The sequence below is a fragment of the Anarrhichthys ocellatus genome, unplaced genomic scaffold (assembly GCF_004355925.1).
Source record: "Anarrhichthys ocellatus isolate YVR2014 unplaced genomic scaffold, GSC_Weel_1.0 scaffold34, whole genome shotgun sequence".
Taxonomy (NCBI): domain Eukaryota; kingdom Metazoa; phylum Chordata; class Actinopteri; order Perciformes; family Anarhichadidae; genus Anarrhichthys; species Anarrhichthys ocellatus.
This window is the reverse complement of record NW_022280064.1, coordinates 4,907,440-4,930,805: the sequence shown is the minus strand read 5'-3', so window position 1 is coordinate 4,930,805 and position 23,366 is coordinate 4,907,440. Positions and strand designations below refer to the sequence as shown.

Here is a 23,366-nt window from a genome sequence, read left to right as displayed (position 1 = left end):
GGAGAGCTAGTAATGTTAGCAGCACCGCTAACGGCTAACCAACAGGAGGAGAGCTAGTAACGTTAGCAGCACCGCTAACGGCTAACCAACAGGAGGAGAGCTAGTAACGTTAGCAGCACCGCTAACGGCTAACCAACAGGAGGTTCACTTCAGGTACATCATGATGCCTTCAGGCTCTGCTCAGTGAACATGAGTACTGGCTGAAGGTACATTATAACCTTATCATGATGTGTTCACATGTCATCTGTAAAATGTAATTTTCATGATAAACTTGAATAAATCCAGTAGTTTGAAGGAGATGTTTTCACGTTAATATAAATAGATGTTAGAGATGAATTATGAGCTGTTTAACTTCCTAACACGAGCTCTACGCACATTATTATACTTCATTAAACATAATAATGACTAGATGTTATAATCAATACAAATACATCTTCCCGCCTCGGTTCCCAGTGACAGCTGGGAGAGCGCGGCTGGTTTCAGGCTCCGTGTAAACGGGCCTCTGGCTCTGTGTTTACTCTCCGTGCAGAATTAATTTTCTTCTTGATCTGTCGGGTTAATGCGGTCTGTTCTCCAAGTGTGCAGACGAGACCTGAGGGGCAATTCATTGTGGAGATAACAACCTTAAACTGTAAATATGCTGCGTATCATTCACAGATTATGTGCTGATGACGGAGCAATCGTTCCCAATTACATCTTGACTGCAGCAGACGAGGCAGCTCTCTGCAGCTTCATAACATCAGGTATTCATTACCAAGTTCACCCACCCAGTAGCATCAAACTGTCTCTCATGTTGGGATGGACTCACAAGGAGCAGGCCAGGTTAGAAGACTCCTCATTACAGTTTACATAACTCAGACTACGAGAGAAACAACATCAATGCCTGTACGTGTTCACCTGTAGAACGGCATGTTGGCATATTACCACCAACGTTGGATCTTCCATTATAAATATTGTACTCTACACACAAAATATTTTAAGATTCCAAACACATTTTTTTAAATGTGTCCATGTGACGTTTAATCAGTCCAAAGCTAAAAGATTTAAGAATTAAAAAAAGCATCCATCTTGATTTGCTTTAAAAACTAATGTGGTCTGAAGAGAGGCTTGGTGACATTGCGCAACATTTCATCATAACTGGATTGTTCTGTAAATACAAATAATGTAGAGGACTTTGATCAGAAACAGGAAGTTGTCTCTAGCCGGTGTTGTTGCACGAGTGAAGTGTGTCCCTGCTTTAATAGATAACACACAGAGAGGAGAGAGATTGTATTATCACTGAGAACAAAGAACTTAATGTACCATTAAATACCGCAAAACTCTAGTAGTATTTCTGTTACAACCACCACGACTCTTTCTCTTTCTCCACCATGGCTGCTGCTGTTGGACACAGAAGGGGAAACATAAACAGAGCAGAGTTGGACGGTGGACCAGCCGCCGGATTAGAGATTAAAAGCAATTTCTAATCTCCTTTTGCTTTGGCCAAACTCACTGATGTCTGAGCTTCAGCTGACCTAACATGAGGTAATGCCTTCAACTTTCCCCCACTTCTTCACATCAAAACAGTGGCTTGTTGGTGTTCATCTTCACTTTACAGTCTCAGGGTTCCAAACACACACGCAAACCACGAGCAGTAACATGTTGAAATGTTCATTCAGAGATTTAGATCAATCAGAAAACTGCATTTAATTTACTGCAATTCAAGACTGAACGATTAGTCAATCAATCGACAGAAAAATGAGCTATTTTATTAATCGATTGTTTGTTTGAGTCGCTCGATGATAAACACGCTCCGCTTAGCTCCTCCAACATGAACGTTAGTGTTTTCTTCTTCTGCGATATTAATGTTAATATTAATATTAATAAGGCTTTGGCTTTGTGAAATTGGGATTTAGTTTTTTACTATTTCCTGACATTTTACGGACTAAACAACGGATCAATTATTTAAAGAAAATATTAACATCATAAGAAATAATGAAAATAATTGGAAATTTGTCAATTGCTGCAGAAAAAAGGAAATATTTTGGTGAAAAGAAATAAAAGTTTGAACACAACTAGAATGTATTGATTTGACTTTCTGTACACAGGCCTGTATGTAACTGTCTTTGTGCTGCTGCAACAAGTTAATATAAAGTTTATCTTCTCTTAGAATATGAAATGAAACAAAAGAAAACTCAGACATTTATGTAGTTTAAGTGTTTTAAGTACTTTTATTTGGACAGTTAAATATAATGTTAACATATGAAACATAAGATACTGACAGAAAGAAATTAAACATGAAATACAATATCATCAAAATATATGAACAACAATACATGAAGACATTCCAACAATGTACACGCACGTTTAAATAAATGTTTGTGTTTACTTCTTCTTTCCGAAGAGTCTTGAGACAAAAACAATACTTTTTTTCATACTCATAACATAAGAGCCATATTTGTCTTTACTTGTGTAACAAACGTCTTTTGTCGGAGGCTTCCTCTGGGACCTGAAGCCTGCGATGGCATAAGCTTCAGGACTTATGGGATTTGTAACAAAAGCATGAAAGTACGGTCAACAGAGGATCTAAGTGTTCATGTATTCCTCAGAGCCAGACGGCAACGTCACAGCGCGCGTGGAGACGGCCTCTGCAGCGAAACACACCAGGACCACGAACGTCATCTCTGTTCAAGAAAAAAAGAAAAGAAAATACAGCGACGTGAAACTTAAAGATACAACAATTTTACAAGAATACAAATAAATAAAACTCAAGATTTAAACCTTTACTGTGAACACACGTGATGCGTATCAGAACCAGTCTGACCAGGAGAGATGAGAGATGTTCCTTTACTGGATGAGTCCAGTTTACAGGAGTTTTATTGTTGTAAATGGAGCGCTGGGTCACATCCCTACAGGAGTTTTATTGTTGTAAATGGAGCGCTGGGTCACATCCCTACAGGAGTTTTATTGTTGTAAATGGAGCGCTGGGTCACATCCCTACAGGAGTTTTATTGTTGTAAATGGAGCGCTGGGTCACATCCCTCCGCCTGCTCAGAATAAACCCAGCGGAGAACACCTGTGTCAGGTGTCAGGGAAGGCCTGGAGGGGTGGTGGTGGGAGGGGGGGTGCTGAATAAACTGGTCGACGTGGTTGACAGATGAACCCACACACACACACACACACACACACACACTAGAAAGCCACTAACAGGATGACGCCAGTGCTGCGAGGGCCGCTGGGGGGTAAAGACGGATTATGTCTGAGCAGCAGATAAACAGATTATTCCCGAAACGCTGCCTTCTTTTTCACCCTCGTCACTCTTGCCACACTTACAGCTCCTCACTGTCCCTGGCTTCACCCTCTGCAGAGGAGGAGCGCCTTCGTTACACCAGGTTGTTTCAGCCGGAGCTCGGAGGCCCCTCAATGATCCGCCAACGTGAACTCATCCTGCTGCAACCGGACTGGACCCATGAGCTCCACCTGAGCGCCACCTGAGCTCCACCTGAGCTCCACCTGAGCTCCACCTGAGCTAGAGGACGCCAACCAGCCAGCCAGCCACCCCCCAACCCTGCTGGAGTTAACTTTTTGACGCTCACACTTTTTGGGAACTCTTCTTCCACGATGCTGTGGGAATTGGGACTCATGCTGCTCTTCGTCCTCGCTCCACAAGCTGCTGGAATTAAAGGTAAGCCTCGTTTTGTTCTTAAGAGCCACGATCCCTTTGAGCCCTGACACTTTAAGTCCTTTTTACAACTTAAAATAAGTTTTCCCACCTTCTATTCTCTGCAACAAAAAAGAAGAAAAGAATAACATCCTCAATAGATAAGAGCAGATACAAGGATTTAAAGGCTATCTGTAGTCTTACTAAACTTGGTTACAATGCAAAGCAAAGCCTATTAGGGTTGCGTAAGTACTTGGCTGTGACATCACCGAGGTGTTGGACTCTTCACCCGAAGGCCACAAAAAAGAGTCTGTTTTGAATGCAGGAGAAAACAGAGAGAAGTTGAGTAAATCCCTTTCGTCTTTAGTCCCGAACACGCAGCCAGAGTGAAATCTGTGTGCCGGATCACGAATACGTGCAAACACAATATTCCCACAATGCAAATGAAAATGGAGAGCGGATGATAGCCGCGCTTTACGAGAGTTATTGCCAGCTTGGTGACAGCTTGACAATTTGAATTACAGTAAAGGTGCCAGACTTATGTCTGTATTTTGTGGAAAACGGCTATAAACATGTCGAGAGAGAGAGACAGACGGGTTGTTAGTTTCCTGTTTTATAAAATCTGAATATTATAAATAAACAGAAACATCCTGCCTGTGACGTTTGTCCTTCACTTCACGAAACATTTCTTATTAAGCGGCGATAAGCACGCCGGTTGAATTACGACACCCACTAATGCACCCTAAATACATCCGCTAGATTGTGCCGATCAACATCATTTATAGTGCGGTGCACTGTTGTTTGGTGGATGCTTTTTGTTCCGAGCACCCTTCAGGTGCAGCGAGTGATTTATTTTTAGGACGAGTGGGCACGAGGAGGGAAGCGAACCCCGAACCCTGCCTGGCAGGCAGAGATATATAACGACAAACTCCACTCTGAGCACTAAACACAGATGCTGCTATTATGACAGATTCATATAGAGAAAGAGTTTCATTATCATGGCCTTCATCTGGAAGCATGTGTTTCATGTGTTGTAAAAGGTAAAAAAGTGTATTTCTTAAGTATTTTTTCTTTCTTATTTCATGTGTCGGTGCATCAAAGGTCTACAGCACACAAGGTTGGAAAATGCTGAAAATAGGTTTCTATTAACAAACAAAAAGTACAGATAAAGGGAGAGAAAACGCTCATAACTGCTGCTGGTTATGAGTCGAGAAAACCAGAAAGGCACTCAAGAGGGTGCAGAGCTGCACTAAGCTAACGTTCCACAAGTGAATATTAATGCTTGCGGGTTCTTCTTTGGCCCACGCTACACACGTCCACCCAGTTTCATGAAAATCAGGCCGGAAGTTTTCTCCGTAATCTTGCAGACAAACAAACAAACAAAGTGAAAACACAACCTCATTGGCCGCAGATAAACACAAACACTGAGCCTCGTTCGAGAACGGTTACTTTGGCGCGTAGAAGTCATTTAAGAGTTGGGCTTGGTATCCTTTAAAAAAAAAACACGCGACACCAGCACCAATATATGCCCAGCACTGCTGCCGTTGTTTGCGCTGTTAGCGCCGTTAGCTGGCCGCTAGCCGCCGGCCCTGCTCCAGGTGGTCTTGGCTGTATGGGCGGTAGATGCTGCTGTAGTGGGCCAATCACGAGTCAGCGTTAAATCAAAGAACACTTGCGGTGATTGGCTGCGAGTAAAACCAATTAGGTCTGATTAAACATGATGTTTGAAATAACTGTTGATTAAATGTGACGTAGCGGGAACAACACATCACACAGGGCTGCGGCAGCTGGTCTGTCTTTGTGTATTAAAAATGTAATGTGCTTTTAGCAGCACGCCTTCAACACATAGTCCCCAAATACTGTGTTTGATTTAAGCTGCTTGTAGTACCAGACGGGTGGGGTTTACAGTAGATGAAGTCATCTCTGTTGCCGGGAACAGAAAACAACTCTAAATCCAATTTGCAACTGCATGTTTCCAAATGCTTAAATCTTCTGACATTATTGTCCTTTTTTGTAGTAAACACAACCCATCTGTTGCTCTGAACGGAAGGATTTGGATCAGTCCAGGATCTGGTCCGACCCTCAAATCTTTTTTATTTCCCTGCCTTGTTTCCCTGTCCAGAGGTCGGCGTCGGGCGGGACGTGGAGCCGAAACCGGTGGCCGGCGGCTCCACCGTGCGTCTGGTGGAGCTGCTGAAGACGTCCACGCAAACGGAAGGTTCGGGGTTCCAAGTGGACCAACGGCGGCCCAAGAGGTCGGTGTTCTTACACGCCGGAGTGAAAATCTGCCCCCAAGAGACCCTGAATGAAGTGCTCGCCAGCCACCAGGGGTATTACCAGCTCAGAGGTACCGACCCCACACAGTCAGAGAGATGAGTCATAAACAGGCTGCTAAACTACAGTTTACCAAAGCACACATTAGATGTAGATGTCTTGAGGATTTCTATTCTTCTGGCAGATTTAAATCCAGCAGGAGGTTTTGTTGGTGTTGGACAATCTTGGACAAAAACTTTTAGTGGCGGTGCATTCAAGGACATCTCCGACATCAAGCAGCCAATGAGAAGTCTTGTAGAGATTATACTGGAGTCTGTTTCATGAGGCTATGAGACGGAGACGGAGATGCTGACCGTGAACTCCGGTTCAAATCCAGTCAGAGAGTTAATATAATGTATGTATTCATTAATTAGGGACAGTGCACATTAATCAGCATTTCAGTTTCCTCCTCAATGTAAATAAGCCAGTTAGCTTAGAGAGCTAATTTTTGTCAATTTTTGACAAACAAAATATCACAATTGCTGTTTGAGCTCCGACTGTTTCTGACCAGATGTGACACGAAAACAAAAACTCATTTCAGACTTTTTTTCCCAGATATTTTTGACAAGAAGTTAAAATTATAGATCCGACCCACAATTATAGATCCAACCCACATTCTATGTAGAAAATGGAATATAATGAAGAATAGAATGAAGAATAGAAGTAAGAATAAAATGTGTCCATTTTAAAATTCTGTTTGTCAAAGAAGTGACATCAGAGGAGAGACAGAAGGACAGAAGTAATAAATGTACTCATTGTGCCGTTATTGTGATAACGGCACAATGACAGTTTTAATTATTGTTCTGTGAGCTCACACAGTGTGAATGAATGAATGTTAATGTTACTCACTGGATTAAAGTTGTTCTGCTGTAAATGTCAGAGAGACTTCTCGTCTGCTGATCGTAGAACCTCTGACGGCTTCATTCTGTTCTGCTCATTAGCTTCTATTCAATACGTGCAAGCTGTGATTCTTCTCATCTATTATCTTGTCTTCTTGTGTCGCTCCCTTTTGTTTAAGACGAGACTCTCTTCCACAACACGTCTTCTTTCAGATTAGAGGAAAGAAAACATATTTTAGTACTTTGTCTATTTGCGTCTCTCGATTTCTCCTAAATTCTACAAAAGTTATGATCAGATATGCCTTCATAATTAAATGTATCACCATAACTGTGACTTAAAGTGTCAGTAAAGAACTCAACAACAAATATAACAATGGTCAAGTCCTTTTAGACCATTTTAATAATAATAATAACAATAATGTGGAAAGTTCCATATTCTACCTTAAAGTTTTTCAAATTCTTCTTCACTTTTTCTCTGAAGTTATGACGCTGTTGTTGTTTTATGAAACACGTCTCTCACCACATGCTTCTACAATTACCCACCTGCATTTTGTTCTGTGCACAAAATACCTTTTGATCAACTTTTTACTTGTTTCACTTGTTTGTTGCCAAACGATCAAACAAAAATCTGTCGACAATTTGTAGACACAGACGTCCTGCGAGCAAACAAACGTGTGTGTGTGTGTGTGTGTGTGCGTGTGCGTGTGCACGTGCACGGTCAGTTTGTCAGGAGGCCGTGTGGGAGGCGTTCAGGATCTTCTTCGACAGGATCCCCGGGACGACGGAGTACCAGAAGTGGGTTCACGCGTGTCAACACGAGGCGCTCTGCATCTCCGACCTCGCCAAAAACTTCAGCGCCTCCGAGGAGCACATGAGCATGATTCACAGGGTGAGAACCCCCGAAACACAAAGAAACACCAGGACGGGCTCAGAGAGCCGGCCGCCTGCCACCTCAGCAAATACCAACAGGAAGCTCTTTGAGACGTTTCATCACACTTACACTGTGGAGATTTAATGAGTTTTACGGCCTGAAGGCCGTAAAACTCCCTCAAGGCTCGAGAGGCGACTGCAGCTAAACGTATTATCAAACCGCAACAAACAACTAGCACATAATTAGCACATAATTGTGTTTACGCAAAGTCCAGAGTTTAAAGACCAAAAACAACCAACTGAACGAATCCATTAATCAGGCGTCCAATCTGTCATCAATCTAAAAGCAGCACAGACAACGACCGTCCACTGACATCATCATTATCACAGACACCATAATCATAATCATGTGGACAATTACTGAGAGTTCAACCGTGTGTTTGTGTTTCCAGAGGATGAACCGGATGAGAGACAGGAGGCCTCCATCACGGTAAGCTTCTCTCTCTACATGCAGACAGACTCAAACTGGAGTTAATCAAACATGTTGTAATTCCTTTATTACAGAGGTGACAGGAAATGAAGGGAAACAGAGAAGAAGAAACTGAAAGCTTAACCCAGATTACACGAGGGTGGCTCAGTCTTTATTTCAATAACACCTTTCATACAAAGTGCTTTAGATGTGACTGACCATTATTAAGAAGAGAGTAATAATGTGAAATGGACCCATGTGTAGTCGGTCCTGATCCAAACGGACTCAGGTGTAGCTGAAAAGGTGCACTGAGTAGAGTGCAGATCCTCCACCCCTCTATCTAGACTGCAAGGGTTTTACAATTGCAGGTGTGGTGGCTAACACTGTCACGTCACAGCAGGAGGGACCCCGGTTCGATTCCCAGGCTGGACAGCCCGTCTGTGTGGAGTTTGCACGTTCTCCACGTGTCTGCGTGGGTTCTCTCTGGGTTCTCCTGCTTCCTCCCACAGCAAACGTTTCTCCCACGTTCCCCCAAACGTCTCTCTGGCTGCAGAGCGATATAAACACAGGTTTAAACGTAATGTGCATGAGCACAATTATGTTTAGCGTGTTATTGAATTGCTGTCTATCATCTTGTTTCCACATATTTAGTATCTACAGTAATGTTGATGATCTGGTAGCAGATGTCGCCACCAGCACGCTCTGTGTAGGCAGCTGGATGTTAAAGGGTTAAGAAAGGAGGGAGGAGAAGTGGAAGAGAGAGGAGAAGTGGGTTTGGGCTTAAGAACGTGTCAGACTGATTTATTCCTTATCATGCCCATAACCACTTACTAAGACGAGTGAGTGAGGAGTATAAAACAGACAAGTCACCTTGACCACGAGAGGTCCCTGAGCATGTAACTGGACACCTAAAATATGATGATTGACAGATTAGTAGTGGACAGACACCGAGATGCACCCGCTCACTCACGCACACGCAACCCGTCTCATTATCTCCTGCCGGAGATAAGACCTGATTGATATCGCTCGTACCGGCAGCAGCTTGATGACAATAATATTCAAATTCAAACGCATCTGTATAGAAACCAAATCAAGCAGAAGCACTTCTGAGTGCTTTGCATTAAATACGCAATAAAAATGAAAAAAATGGTGCAAATAAACAGAGACTTCCATGCATACATATATACATATAAAAACATAACATGCACACATACACACAAGCACGTTGTAGAAACAGAGTGAAGATGAAGGTGTTGAGATGTGCAGAGAGACTTCAGGTTTACTTCTTTAGGTGCATAGATACCGAGAGACGTCTCACGTGGACACATGGGGGACGTTTCCACTGTCTTGACTCTTACCAGGTTGATATGAGAAAGGCAAAGGTGTACACTGTCACTGAAGGTATTGTTGCATATATTATCACTTTGAGATCGTGGTCAACCAATCAAGCAAGACAATTTTAGAAAAAACCCTGAAGATATACCGTTTAAAAAACAAAAATTTGATGAACTATATTCATATATTTTAAGACATTTAATGTGATAACATTGTACAAATCAAACAACCACAGATCCTTGTATTTTTTACATGTATTTTATTGTTATTGTTTCATGAAGGCTGAAATGATGAATATCATAATACTTTTGTGCTGCAGAGAAGAGGCGACTCGTGCTCCGATGCTCCCCGATGAGAAAGCAGGTAGAAACTCTTTATGTATCTGATGCAACATAATAGATTCATCATGTCATTATAAATGTTGCTGTTGAATTCTCATTGTCTGTTGAACACATATGTGCTGTAATGACCTCTCTGGACCATGAACTGTGAAATGTCTAACAGTTACAGTTATGTTTCTCACTGAGAGACTGTAAGTCAGTACACTCTGATGTTGCTGATACTCTGTGATTAAACAGTCCCTCTGGTGTAACTTTAGGTGCAGATGTTCAGACCGTCGCCCCGTCAGCGACCCCGCCGGTTCTCACCAGCGCCGCCGCCGTCCTCAGCCCCGAGAGTGCCTCTCCAAGCCCCGGCCTCGTGCAGACCCAGCCAGTCGAGGAGGAAGAGGAGGTACCAGCAAGCACTTACATTTACACGTTGGGTGCAGGCGGCAACCTCCGGTTCTGCCGGGTGAAACCAATGCATTCTCTCTAGTGTCCACCAGGGGGCGACTCCTCTGGTTGTATAGAAGTCTATGAGAAAATGACTCTACTTCTATCTTGATTTATTACCTCAGTAAACATTGTAAACATGAGTTTATGGTCAGGTTTTTCAGCTCAGACAGTCGGTTACATCCCTCACAGTGTGTAATCCATGTTTTCCAGTATTTTATATATTGATTAAAATCGTAGTCTTGAGGAAAACGTCATTTACTTTTCATATCGTGTATTTTGTTGAAGATTGCGATCCAGTCGTCCTTCTGATGCCTTTTTTTTTCCACCTCCGTGTGATGCTTTCTGGCTCTCAACTAAAAGTGCTTCACAGGTTATTCATTGCGGGCCATGAGGGCGTCTGGGATTTACCCCAGGTATAATGTGACAAAAGAGTAATCACCTCCTACTCTAAAGGCCTTCCTTATTTCAAGGCAATCTCCTGACTGGATGAGAGAGCAGTGGTCTGCCCCCCCCAAATATCATTCCAATCATCCTCGGATACCTGCAGGCCCATGTCTGCTTGATCTGGACAGTAGAATCAGTTTTAGAGTTCTGTCATCTACTTGTGATACAAGATGGTTTTTTTATCGGCTCACATTTCTCAGTGAATCTCTATTGATTGTATAAATACGACAATAATTTGAATATCTTAAGGTTTTGGACTGTGAGTCTTTCAGTGAGACTGTTGCTGTGGACGAGTGAACGCCAGTTTTCACTTTTTTTATTATTTTATGAACCAAATGATTGATGGAGAAGAAGATCTGCGGATGAACAGATAATATAAATGGTCGTTAACTGCAGCACTGCTTCACAGTAATGAATCAGAGCAACAGGTCACAACGTAGAGCAGAAACGATTATACAGATTAAACAGACATCAGGCTTCAGGTCTGTTTACTTTCTCCACCAACCAACCAACCAGATATATAAGTGCAGTGCTTTGAGAAATCATGAAATGACAAGAAATCCTTTTGAAAGACTCCACAACAAAAACGAATCCTTTGTTTCTTGGGTCATGGCGAGACATTTTCTAATAAACTATTAAAACCAAACTGGACGAACAACGCAGCCTAACTAGAAGGGCAGCTGGACACATCTGCCGAGGCCAATATGTTTTTAGAGAGAGAAGTGAATGGCTTCTTCTTTGACCCATGCTTCACACTGCCACCAAGTCACACGAAAATCATGTTTAACAGATGAACCGAAGCTGGTTGTTGGAGGTAATATAGTGCTCTTTTCACTGTGATAGTGGGCTGACCTAAAGACAGTTTTCAATTCTTTACTACAGTAGTTGTTTGGAAAACCAGAAGCAACCTGGAAGTCTGGACGTTACTAAACAGAAAGTAACAGTAATTTTGCATCAACCTTTCAAAACAGACAAAGTGTCCCAGTTATTAAAGTACAAACTGTAACTGGACTTCTGCCTAACAGATCGATCATGTGACCGTCCAGCTGCAGACAGTTTATCACTGCTTTCCCCTGTCTGGCACTGAAGGAGGTCTTTTGAGTTTGTACAGAAGAGGTACAAACAGTCTGAGTTCCTCTGAAGATCTTCCGTATGCGGGTTTGGTGAAGACGCCGTCATTTTGTCAAACAGGACAGACATTGGACAGACATTGCTTTCCTCAGAAACACTGAAAACAAAAGAATCATGACAAAGCTTAATTGGGAGTTTCAGCTCATTGTTTTCTGTCTGGCCCACAATTGTACTGGTGGAGACCAACAGAGCTAAAAGAGAGCAAATATTGGACTTAAATTCACCAGGTGACATAAACACAAAGACTCGTAATTGAGAATCATGTTGATTTGTTCTTAGATGAAGACGTTGTTCATGCATCAGAACTGTCGCCTCATTCCTGTGTTTCTGTGAAACTTACTGGTGTTTGTTCTCCTGAAGGACTCGGAGCTTCCTAACGTGGTCCCTGAGAGTCCGGTGGAGCAGTTGGTGGAGTTCAGCATCGACCTGGTGGATCCGGGTTACAGAGAGCTGCTGGACGATCCAGACTCCCCCCAGTACATCGACCTGGCTCACCACCTGCAGGACCAGGTGGGACTTTAGAGTTAATCTACTTTTATCAAGGCTTTCTGTTCAAACTTTAATTCATGATTATTTTATCTTTTTAATTATTCTGTAGATTTGGTTTTGTTTTTAGAAAAATGAGACGATCCTGCTGAATATTGGGTCTTTTTTGTAAGTGGCTTTACTGAACTATCTACCTGTTTGAATCAAGATGGAACAGGAAATAGATTTCACAAAGCAGTGCAGGGGTTTGGGGTCAGTTCGAAGCTTCCCTTTGGAAGTGTCACCACGGCTGCACAGCTGACCTCGACCTGGTTGCTGCAGTGAAGTTGACAGTTTGAGTGTGCTGGAGATGTGAAAATGGAGGCGACGCTGACAGCAAACCATCGAAATGCATCTCAGGTGGTGGTGAGGCAGCTGCAGAAAGTCTGTCTTCTTTTCCTTTGTGCTGAACTAGCTGTGGCACAGCGATGACGTCACCAACGATGCATTCAAATCTAAAAGGACGCAGTAAACTTCAGCTGCCCATTTGTTCTCCCTGATGATAATAAGACGTTGTAAAGGACAGATCCGCTGTTTTCAGTCATTATTTAAATCTCTATGGATTGAATCGCACTTTTAAGTGAAAATATGAAAAATATATAATTAATTATATATTAAAACATGTTGATTTTAATATAAATAAAGGTATTCTTCAAACTATATTAATATTCTGATTTGGTTAAATGTGTGAGTGATTAGAAAGGGAAGCAACAGATGTAAGAAGTATGGGAATACATTTTAATTTTCAGATACATTCATGACATTTTGTTGACAATGTGCCTCCATCACTGTGTCTGTCAGGTCCTCACCTGTCCCAGTCCACATGAGTCCCTGTCCACATGAGTCCCCGTCCCTGATAGCAGAGGAGCTCACACCAGAAGAGCCGTAAAGGTCAGGGCCAGAGAAAGGGAGAAGATTACCCACAATCCTCTCTTTCTGACAGCGTTTTACTTTTAATCGAGGGCCCTCAAATAGAAGAGCGGAGTCGATAAACGAAGTCCCTTCGATGTTATTTCCTCATCCAAAGACTCGTTAAACACAAAGCATCGGAGCCTTCAGAGTGTCACGCGATCCGCAGCAGGAAGTCACCTGACGAGAGGCCGTAAAGACGATTATGTCATAAGAGCGTCCGGGTGCTTAACTCGCCCCAAAGATAGATGTCAACCAGGCTTTCTCTTTCATGCGCTCCTTTCTGTATACCGACACATTGGCGTCCCTCCAGGTTATTAACCAGCTCCCGTTTTGACGGCTGGAAGTTAATCACATCAACCTCTGCGGAGGAGAGGAGAGAGGCATTAAAGATATAAAGTGCTTCTTCTCTCTACAGATGCAGCATGCGTTTGACAAACTTCCAGGATATAAAGCCATCCACGTGCTGAGAATCAGGTGAGTCCTGAGCATGAAATGAACATCCGAGTGTGCAGAGGATGAGCAGGGACGTGTGGTTAAAGCCTGATCAGCGGGACGTTCCACTGAGCCTTCGTGATTCCATTAGATCTCAGAGGACGGCCCTCTGGACGAGAGGAGAGGCAGGTTGATGCTGCTGCAGGCAGAATGTGTCCAGCCTCGACTAACAAGACAGAATGAAGAAAAGTCATTTAGGAGAAGTCGATGTTTCGTTTATATTCACAACAATTTAAACTCCAATGATGACGAAGACAATGTGCAGATATAAATATAGAGGGTTGTGTTCTTAACAACATCATAACATGTTCATCATAACCACCAGCGATGAAGCAGAAGTTCTTCTTTCAATGTTAACACAGACAGATGGTGGATGACTACACGTCCTGTTTATATGCTGTAATAGTGAGACAAAAACTAAATAATCTAAGATGTAATGAAACATGTCAAGACGTTTTTTAATTGTTTAGTGACAGAACATCACGGCGTTGTTTTCTAATTGAAGACGAAAACAACATTTTGACTTCAGTTGTGGAGAAACTTGAAACTGGCACCAATATGGACAAAAGTGCTGAAAAACACAATGTTGAGAAATAAAACTTGAATTTATTTCCAGTTATCATAACATGGAATATCGCCTGTTCTTCAAAGTCACTGCATCTTTCCTAGTGAAGGATTCAACAATCATAGTTTCAGGGCTTCAATTGACTAAAAACCTTCAAAACGGACACGAAGACCATTAATGATGAATACAATATAAGTATTACTTATTTAACTTATTGCTTGTTTGTGCTCATCTCTTCAGGAGTTTGGATGGTAATAAAATAACCTGTGATAATAAGTTGTAGCCAAAGTGTTCTGTTGGCCCCAAGCCATATAAATGTCCTGTATTTAATACTTATCATCATGTAACTAAACAGTCTTGGCTTCATTTCATTTGTAGAATTTTTCCAGATAAACGTACGCATCTCTTCAGAATATGTTTGGATCCTTTGGTAGAAACATTCAGCCTCACTTTCTCCTTTTCAACTTTAAAACACTTCTCTGCGTTCGTTCACTAGTAGCCGACTTAGCTCCAGTCAGGTAGCAACACATGGCTTCACCGTAACGTTAACGACATGCAAAGCCCCAAAAGGATTTGGTTCCTCAGGTACGTGACATGTGAAAACCCGGCTGTCTGACTCCCGGTCTAAAGTGGAAATGCTCAGCCAAGGCCTTGATACCTGAATACCTACTTCACTCAAGACGTGTGTTTTAGCAAATAAAACACATCACGTTGAGACCTTAACAAGGTAAAGAAAAGCCGTAGTGTTCATTGGAGGCTTAAAAGATGAAACACTGCATGTTTTATCTGTGATCAAACATCACAGTCCTGATGCCGGAGATCAGCACAGTAAACTTTGTAATTAAGGTCGTTGTAACTTCTTATGTTGCCACCGATGGTTGATGTTACAGAGACGATAGTCAGAGAAGCTTTCAGACGCTCAAGTCAAACCTAATGTTTTGTGTAGAATCTGAAGTGACAAGTTGACCGCCATGATCTCTGGCTCTTCCTCACTCTGCTGGTGTTGTTCTTGCTGTAAACTGTTGTTTTATTTCCAGCTCTTATATCTTCTTTTCTTCTCCCCAATGCAAGCGAGACGCAGGACACCGACGGGTAAGTGACACATTCCCTTGCGTCTCCACCTCACGTGTGTTTGTGCAGCTTTTTCATTTCTAAATCCAAGTCAGACACAGAAAGGAGGATTAATCTGCCCAAAGCAGTGCAGACACTTCAACACAAAGTAGAAATGTCAGAGTGACCTGCGAGACGAGACGACGTTTGTCCCGTGAATCTGCTCCTCGTTAACCGTTAACACGAGGCGTCTTTTTTTCTCAAAGCTCTCCGGCTCTCCTCTCGTTATCGGAGGAGGCAGGTGAGCAGTGCGACAGGAAGACTTGTGGATTCAGTAATTGTCAGGCTGCTCCCCCCGTTAATTAGCCTTCCCCCTGTGGCGTCTGCCGCTGTCACGGCCAATAACACGGAGGCGAAACCTCAGCGGGAGCTCGTCCTCTAATCTTACTCCTCCTGCTTTTGTCTGCCAGACTCCGGCACTCACAAAACAAAGACACACATTCAGTGGAAACTGTCTGCTGTTATCCACTGCAGTAATAAAGAAGAAGAAGAAAATAAATGAAGAATATGTTTCTGTTGACAACAAATTATAACGCAGAAAACATTTGGTGTTTGTTTACTCTTTAATGCAGTGCCAAACTGTGCTGAATGGAATCACAGACTGAATGTAAGAAGTGGACGTCGTCATCGTGACGTCACCTCATCGGTTTGTGGACTGATGTTTTGAAGCCTCGAGTAGTGCGATTTTGCAGTCGCCATCTTTGATTACGGCCGTCGCCATCTTGTTTTCTTGCAACCAGTGAACAGGAAGTGACCATACATGGACTGAGGAGGAGTGACGTAGAGACGCCGTATACGTCTCTGGTAGAGACCTGTCAATCACGGTGCAGCCCCGCCCTAAAGCATCCCCTGCTTTATGGTCTGTGTGACTCTAAATGGACCATAATGTACTAAATGAACATCATGCTGTATTGAAGAAGACTTGAAACTAGAGATTGAGACCATAAACTCATGTTTACAATGTTTACTGAGGTAATAAATCAAGAGAGAAGTAGAGTCATCTTCTCATAGACTTCTATACAACCAGAGGAGTCGCCCCCTGGTGGACACTAGAGCGCAAACTTTATTATTCCCTTCAACTTTGACAAAGTCAGTGCAGACCAGATCCACTCCTTCCGTCCTTACCTTTGACAATAAAAGCCCTAGACATACACACTGGGTAACTGCTTATCAGAGAACAAATTCTCCCAGAGCATTTCAATAAAAGGTTTATTGGTCACACATCTGGTGTGTAAAGGCCTTTATTATAATGTAGAAGCTTGTAGTGACAAACCTACAGAAAGTCCTCACATGAGTTCTAACATCTTTTAGGTCATTGTTTAGGTTTTAAGGCCAATGAGTCCAATATTCTCTCTCTTAGCTCTGTTTTCGGTCTCCACCACCTCCTGAGGGAAATATCCGTCTCTTTAGCTGCTGAATGCTCCACCGTGCTCAGCAGCTCGTCTGTAACTGTGTCTGTCTGTTTGCTGCTTAGCAGGAAGTGTGCAAGGCGCTTATCAGAGCTCGTTTAATGAAAAACACTGAGAACAAACGAGACAGAACATCTGCCATAGAAATGACTACCGTGAGATAAAAGAGGCCACAGAGCTCCTTAGAAGAGCAGAGTTTGTCCACGCTGCAAGTAGTTCTCTGAGTCGTCGTTAACATAAGAAGCATTGATTGGTGGAGCTGTTGGGTTAGAGACGTCATGTGGGAAAAGGATCCAGACAAAGAGGCGGGATAAACAAGCCAAAGAGTGCATCGCTCTACGTCAGATGAATGAAGAGAGAGATCTCTGAAACCGGAGGTGTAACGCATACAAAGACAAAGGGAAAGAATAAAGCTGCTCTGCTTGTATTCGAGGGGAAGGTTGAACTCCCCGGAAAGAAGAGTTCAAGGCACATTTCTCTGCTTTGAGAAGTTAAAAAGCCGTTAACGTGTGGGCTGCACCCACATGGCTCCACCGCCGCCTTCATCACAGCAGAATGAGAACAAAGAGGAGCTGCTTGGAATAGATGTTGGGTGACGACATGATATGGCAACAAGTGAAGCATGGAAGTAGGTTCAGACACATACCACCTGTTGCTCTTTGAAATGACTTGTATAAGGCAACAGCAAACATCCAAAACATCAGGAAAGGCTCCATGGAGACGTCCTCACCTGGATCAGAAGTCAGTAACACTCGGGACACACGGTGTGTGTTTACAGATACGAGACACAATCAGGTCCACTTCAGACAAAACGCTGTCTGAGTCTTCAACACAGTGATGCAGTGGAGGTGTGTTTATGTTTAGATGAGGAACCACCACTGCTAACCTGATGAAGACGTGCTTTTGTTTGGCAGTCATCAGTTCTCACAGAAAAGCAAGGAATCTCACATCATGGCCCGTTCTAATCATTCTCTCTCCACGATGATAGCTGTGCAGAATATATGAAGCTTTTCATGCAGTCTCAAATGATAGATATTCATGCCTGACATTCTGAGTGTGGCGTTCTTTCACTGCAGCGCCACACGCCATCTGATTACCTGTGTCAGTCACCTGCTGTGCGTTAAGCGGAGGTCCTCTCTCTCTGCGGCTCACGCTGAGAGTCAGAAACCCTTTAATACAAAGTTATTATTAACGTTTTCCAGGACAAAATCCATCACAACAGTAGTTCTGTATTCAGTGTGAAAGAATCAGAGCTCTGCATCACAGACATAATATAATACCCTTCTTTTTTGTTAAGGCCCGGAGGAATCTCGGTGCATTACTCGCTGGTCTTTGAGATTAATTCACCTAAAATCGAGGCTGCGGCGGCAGCGACCGGCGCCCCGGAGTCTTCAGTCAGCTCCGGCCTCAGAGAAATGGTGACCAAGGCTCTACGTGAGGAGGCTTCGCTGCCGATCGATCTGGACTCGCTTAACTTCAAACCAGGTCCTTTTCTGAACAGATGTTTATGTCACTTTTACTGAATGTAGAGTACAATGAATGGATTTGCAGCATATTAAAACTATCTGAAATGCCTTGGTGTTATAGACCTCAACTGTCCACAGAAAGCTGGTGGGCAAATGTGAATAGTAAATTTGTATTTAATCTAAATTCATGCATCTCAAGATTAAAAATGCTTTGTGTTACATTTTCCTTTTTTTGACAGAAGCGATCCTCCTGCCAGCACTGACGGCAACCTTAACGGTTGAAGTAGTGAATGAGGTGAGAGGTTTTACCGATGCTATTGGTACTATATATATATATATATATATATATATACTGTACTATACTATACTATAGTATACTATACTATTATATAGATATACTGTAGTTTGTTGACTTGGATGTGATTGTTGAAAATATAGTGAATTCAAAATGTTAAGTATGTGGAGGGAGCCTGTAATATGATATAAATAAATAGTATAATAACATTTAAATGTTTCTAATTCGACCTGATTGAAACACACTGTCCCCATTTCTACTGTAAATTCTACCAAATGACATTCTTTCTGGAAACCTTCCTGAGAATTTCTAGTGAAAACATTCGTCCTCTGATTAAATCATGAGGACATGAATGTCCCCGCATACTAAAGATACTAACACCAACCCTGAATAACACAAGCTTTTGTAATTAAATATATAAGTGAGGTTTTTGGAATACTTTGTGTAACATGAAATGCAACGTCACTGACAAAAGGCATCCTTTTTCATGCATTAGTCACGCCATTTGTTCATCTCTCCACAGTCCAGTGAGCCCGATTCACACAACGAGTTTGAAGTCTTCACCGATGAGCCAGAAGTGGATAAACCTCGGCCGGTGGTTCCCCTCACCCCCTTGGAGAAGGAAAATGCCCTCGTGACTCTGCTCGATCCCACGGCCGTCCCCGATGAAGAGACGACGGCGGTGACTGGTGGGATAGTGGAGAGCAGCGATCGCTCCTCTGCCTCGGGGGATATTACCGAGGAGTCGGAGGCAATTTATGTGAGTGAGCCCCAGCCATCAAACGAAGAGGAGGAGGAGGAGGAGGAAGAAGAAGAATTGCCGATCATTACGCATGAGATTGAAACAATCCATCACAACGAAACTGGTGAACTTGTGAGGGACTACAGCCCGACCCCTCCTGTGATTCTCCAGCTGGAGACAGAAGCTCCATATATCAGTCTGTCTCCCAACCTGATATCAGAGGAAGACCTATCTCCCGTGGAGGAGGACCGTGAGAATCCCAGTTTAGACGTTTTTACCCCGACTGCACAGATGTTATTGACTACGGCTCCTGCTGAAGAGGAACCGTCCGGTGTGGGACTCCCAATCACAACGCTTTCAGGCATCACGGGCCAGCCGCCCACTCGGCCAACAGTGAACCCTCAAGAAGACGAAGATGTTAACGTTCTTCCAGAGGATGGCCACGAGTTGGAAAGTGAAGTTGCATTGCTAGAACCAGAAGGAGAGTTGGTGGTGGAACCCGATGAAGAAGAGCTTGAGCCTTTGCAGCCGACACCTGAGGAAGAAGTAGCTGAAGTTTTAGAGCCAGAGGATGAAGTAGCTGAAGTTTTAGAGCCAGAGGAAGAAGTAGCTGAAGTTTTAGAGCCAGAGGATGAAGTAGCTGAAGTTTTAGAGCCAGAGGATGAAGTAGCTGAAGTTTTAGAGCCAGAGGAAGAAGTAGCTGAAGTTTTAGAGCCAGAGGAAGAAGTAGCTGAAGTTTTAGAGCCAGAGGAAGAAGTAGCTGAGGAGTCTCTGGTAGAAGATGAAGACAAGGTAGCAGCTTCAGAACTTGAAGAGAAGGAGCTTGACGAGGATTCGGAATCAGTTGAGGTTTCTGAACCAGAAGAATCTAAACCAGAGGCGGAAACAGACGATAGCGCGGTTGAGATTTTGCATGAAGATAGAGTGAAAGGTGGAGTGGAAGTTTTGCAACCGGAAAAGGAAATAGTTGAAGTAAGAGGTGAGGTCAGTGAGGAACCAGAAGAAGATATATTTGATGTGTTGCATCCGGGTCCAGAAACTGAGAGAGAAGATGAGGTCTTAGAACAAGGAGAGAAGGTAGTTGAACCTGAAGGATCAGAAGAAATAGAACCTGAAGTTTCTGAGGAAATAGAACCTGAAGTTCCTGAGGAAATAGAACCTGAAGTTCCAGAGGAAACAGTACCTGAAGTTCCTGAGGGAACAGTACCTGAAGTTTCTGAGGAAACAGTACCTGAAGTTCCTGAACTGGAAAATGAGGTGGAGGCAGTTGATGTTGTGGAACTGGTAGAGGAAGAAGAAGAAGAGGTCATTGAGGTTCCAGAACCAGAATCAGACGAGGAAGTGGTGGAGATTTCAGAAGTAGATGAAGAAGTTGTCGAAGCTTCAGCGCCAGGTGAAGGTGCGGTTGACGAATTGGAACCATTATCTGAACCAGAACAGGAAGTGGAAGTAGTAGAGGTTGAAGAAGAAGTGATCCCAGTACCAGAGAAAGAGCCCACGGACAATTCGGAAACGCAACTTCCACCCGAGGCTGGAGAAGATGTTTCTGATGTTTCTGTGGAGGAACAAGTAGTTGAGAGTCCAAAGGAAGCATCAGAACCGGATGATGGTGCCATTTATGTTATACCACCCACAGATGAGTTACCCGAGGTTTCAGAGCCGGAATCGGAAGAGGAAGTAGGAGTTGATGCCTCAGAGGAGGAGATAGTTGAGATGTATGAACCGGAACCAGAAGAAGAAGACGTTACTGAGCCACCAGCCGAATCAATTAAAATCCTTTCCCCACTGGACGGGATGGAGGATCTTCACTTTGGAGAGGATACTGTTCAGATTATTGAAGATAACGAGTTCCTTCCACCAGTCAGACCGGACTATCATCTGCCAGATGAGGAAGATAACTTCGTACCGATAGACATCCAGCCCTCTGAAGAAGATGGAGGTGAACCTGACTTTTCCATGGAGGAGGATGTTGACAGCATCACACTGACAGAAACATCAAAGAGTGATCCACAGTTTGAAACAACCTCTGATATTGTAGCAGGTGAGGAACATGAAATATTATGTGATTAAAGACAGTGAGTTATGTGAATAGAGCTGAGCACATTTAAGCAGATAATTAAACATCCTGTGACATATAAATATTCTATTCTCAGGGTTTCTCGCCAGCTGATTTTCACAAGCCGTTACTTTCAGTACTAAACATATTGTGTTACATGCTGCACCGATGTTTTCTGATTATCAGACAGGATTTATGGATCATTTTAAATACTATAGAGTAATATCTGTTGTTAAATCAAAAAGTGGGAATTCAACCTGGAAATGCAGCATGAAGCAGTTTGAATGTATTATGTACAATTGTGGGAATCCTTTGTAAGCGCTCATGAGATCATTTATCCTTTTTTTGCCCGACGTTTTAAAGAGGTGACCGATCCAGACAACCCCGACACATCAGAGGGCACTGAAGGCTCAGAAGACTTGCCGGAGGAGACGCAACAAAGCGAACCACCCTCAGAAAGAGACGTTACTGTAACGGCAGCACCGGCTTCAGACTCCTTCCCTACACCTTCGGCAACGTCCGAAGTGTCTGCACCCGGCCCGACCATAGACTCTGGACTCTTTGAGGTAGCGGAGTCTTCGGAGGATGAGTCGGAGTTGGAGCCGGCGGTCGTGGTCATCGACGAAGACTTGGAAGAGGCGGCGCCGAAAGGAGGCGAAAGCCAAACCGCCTCGCCAGCAGCTACCGAAGACACCGTTGACGAGGCGGTTCGGGACCTGACGGTGGAGTTGGATCAAACCAACGTGGCGGCAACAGACGCCAACCAGCTGCTGCCGGACGAGGGGAGTGGCTTCCAACCAGCCGTCAGCGTCACGGCCCCGCCTCCGGTGAGGTACCTGACCACGCCCACCATGACCACGGCCAGCCACGGCCGGGAGCTGGTGGTGTTCTTCAGCCTGCGCGTCACCAACATGGACTTCTCCGTGGACCTCTTCAACAAGACGTCCTCGGAGTACAGATCCCTGGAGAACACCTTCTTAGATGTGGTGAGTAGGAAAACTAAATGTACATGTCAGTGAAGATAATCAAACTTTTAAATTAGTTCGCACTTTAAACCGGAGCAGTGTACAGTGGACTTACGTTTTTAAAGGGTTTATGACATTGTTGGCCTGCCAGACTGCTCTGAAGGTAGAGATTATTTTCATAATTTCTTTGTTTTTTGTTGGTCTTTGAGACTTTATTTTACATGTTTGTGTTAAAACTCTTCACAGTGCTGCCGTCCTTTGGGAGGGACACGGTTAACGGCATACATGGATTTGACCACGAGTTCTTTTTGGCAAACAACTATTATTCTAAGTTATTATTTTCAAAGCTTTCGACCACATCTCATGGCCTTCCTCGGGGGAATTGAGTTATTTAGCTGTCATTGAGATGGTTTAGTTGTTTAATGGATGACGTTAATTAAGTTATTGTTTGGTATGAAGTCTGTATTTTAAAACCTGTCGATCTTGAAGTGATGGCAGCTTCAAATGTTTGAAATTGAATTATTGTTATATATTTCTTTCTCAGTGTTTTAACACACACGCTCTATGAACTGAATTTTCAAACCCCTCTGAATCTACTTGAAAGCTGCTGGGTCACTTTCTCTGACGTTCTCTCAGTCATCTGTGAAGAAAATCAGATCCTCTAACCTCAGTACATTACCATGGCTTATATGTTAATTTTAGGTAAAATAAATAAATAATAATAATTGGGATATTATACAAAATTAAAGTGGTAAATTTACCAGAAAACAACTGAACTGAACAGAGTGTTGTTTTCTTCTGAATCGGGTCATTTCACAGTAATGACTGGATGATAAAATGGTGATTCTGAACTACAAGCATGAGAATGTCATTATTGCTAAATCCAACTGCTCAGTATAATTTAATTGGGTCGTTCAGTGCAGGAATAATCCACGGCAAGCAGCAGTGTGTGTGTGTGTGTGTGTGTGTGTGAGGGTGTGTGTGTGTGTGTGTGTGTGTGTGTGTGTGTGTG

At 43.2% G+C, this 23,366-nt stretch overlaps 1 protein-coding gene across 1 annotated transcript in view; it reads left to right on the top strand.

The window, feature by feature from the left end:
* Positions 1 to 1,429: 1,429 nt before the first annotated feature.
* Positions 1,430 to 23,366, top strand: part of LOC116393540 (interphotoreceptor matrix proteoglycan 1-like) — a 24,756-nt gene continuing 2,819 nt past the window's right edge. The window contains exons 1-14 of the mRNA XM_031865934.1: positions 1,430 to 1,524; positions 3,315 to 3,664; positions 5,763 to 5,987; positions 7,515 to 7,681; positions 8,115 to 8,152; positions 9,786 to 9,829; positions 10,065 to 10,198; positions 12,178 to 12,327; positions 13,670 to 13,728; positions 15,383 to 15,403; positions 18,128 to 18,315; positions 18,536 to 18,591; positions 19,115 to 21,374; positions 21,753 to 22,375. Coding sequence (XP_031721794.1) covers positions 3,601 to 3,664; positions 5,763 to 5,987; positions 7,515 to 7,681; positions 8,115 to 8,152; positions 9,786 to 9,829; positions 10,065 to 10,198; positions 12,178 to 12,327; positions 13,670 to 13,728; positions 15,383 to 15,403; positions 18,128 to 18,315; positions 18,536 to 18,591; positions 19,115 to 21,374; positions 21,753 to 22,375 — 4,029 coding nt within the window. The 5' untranslated portion in view covers positions 1,430 to 1,524; positions 3,315 to 3,600. The remainder of the gene's footprint in view (positions 1,525 to 3,314; positions 3,665 to 5,762; positions 5,988 to 7,514; positions 7,682 to 8,114; positions 8,153 to 9,785; positions 9,830 to 10,064; positions 10,199 to 12,177; positions 12,328 to 13,669; positions 13,729 to 15,382; positions 15,404 to 18,127; positions 18,316 to 18,535; positions 18,592 to 19,114; positions 21,375 to 21,752; positions 22,376 to 23,366) is intronic.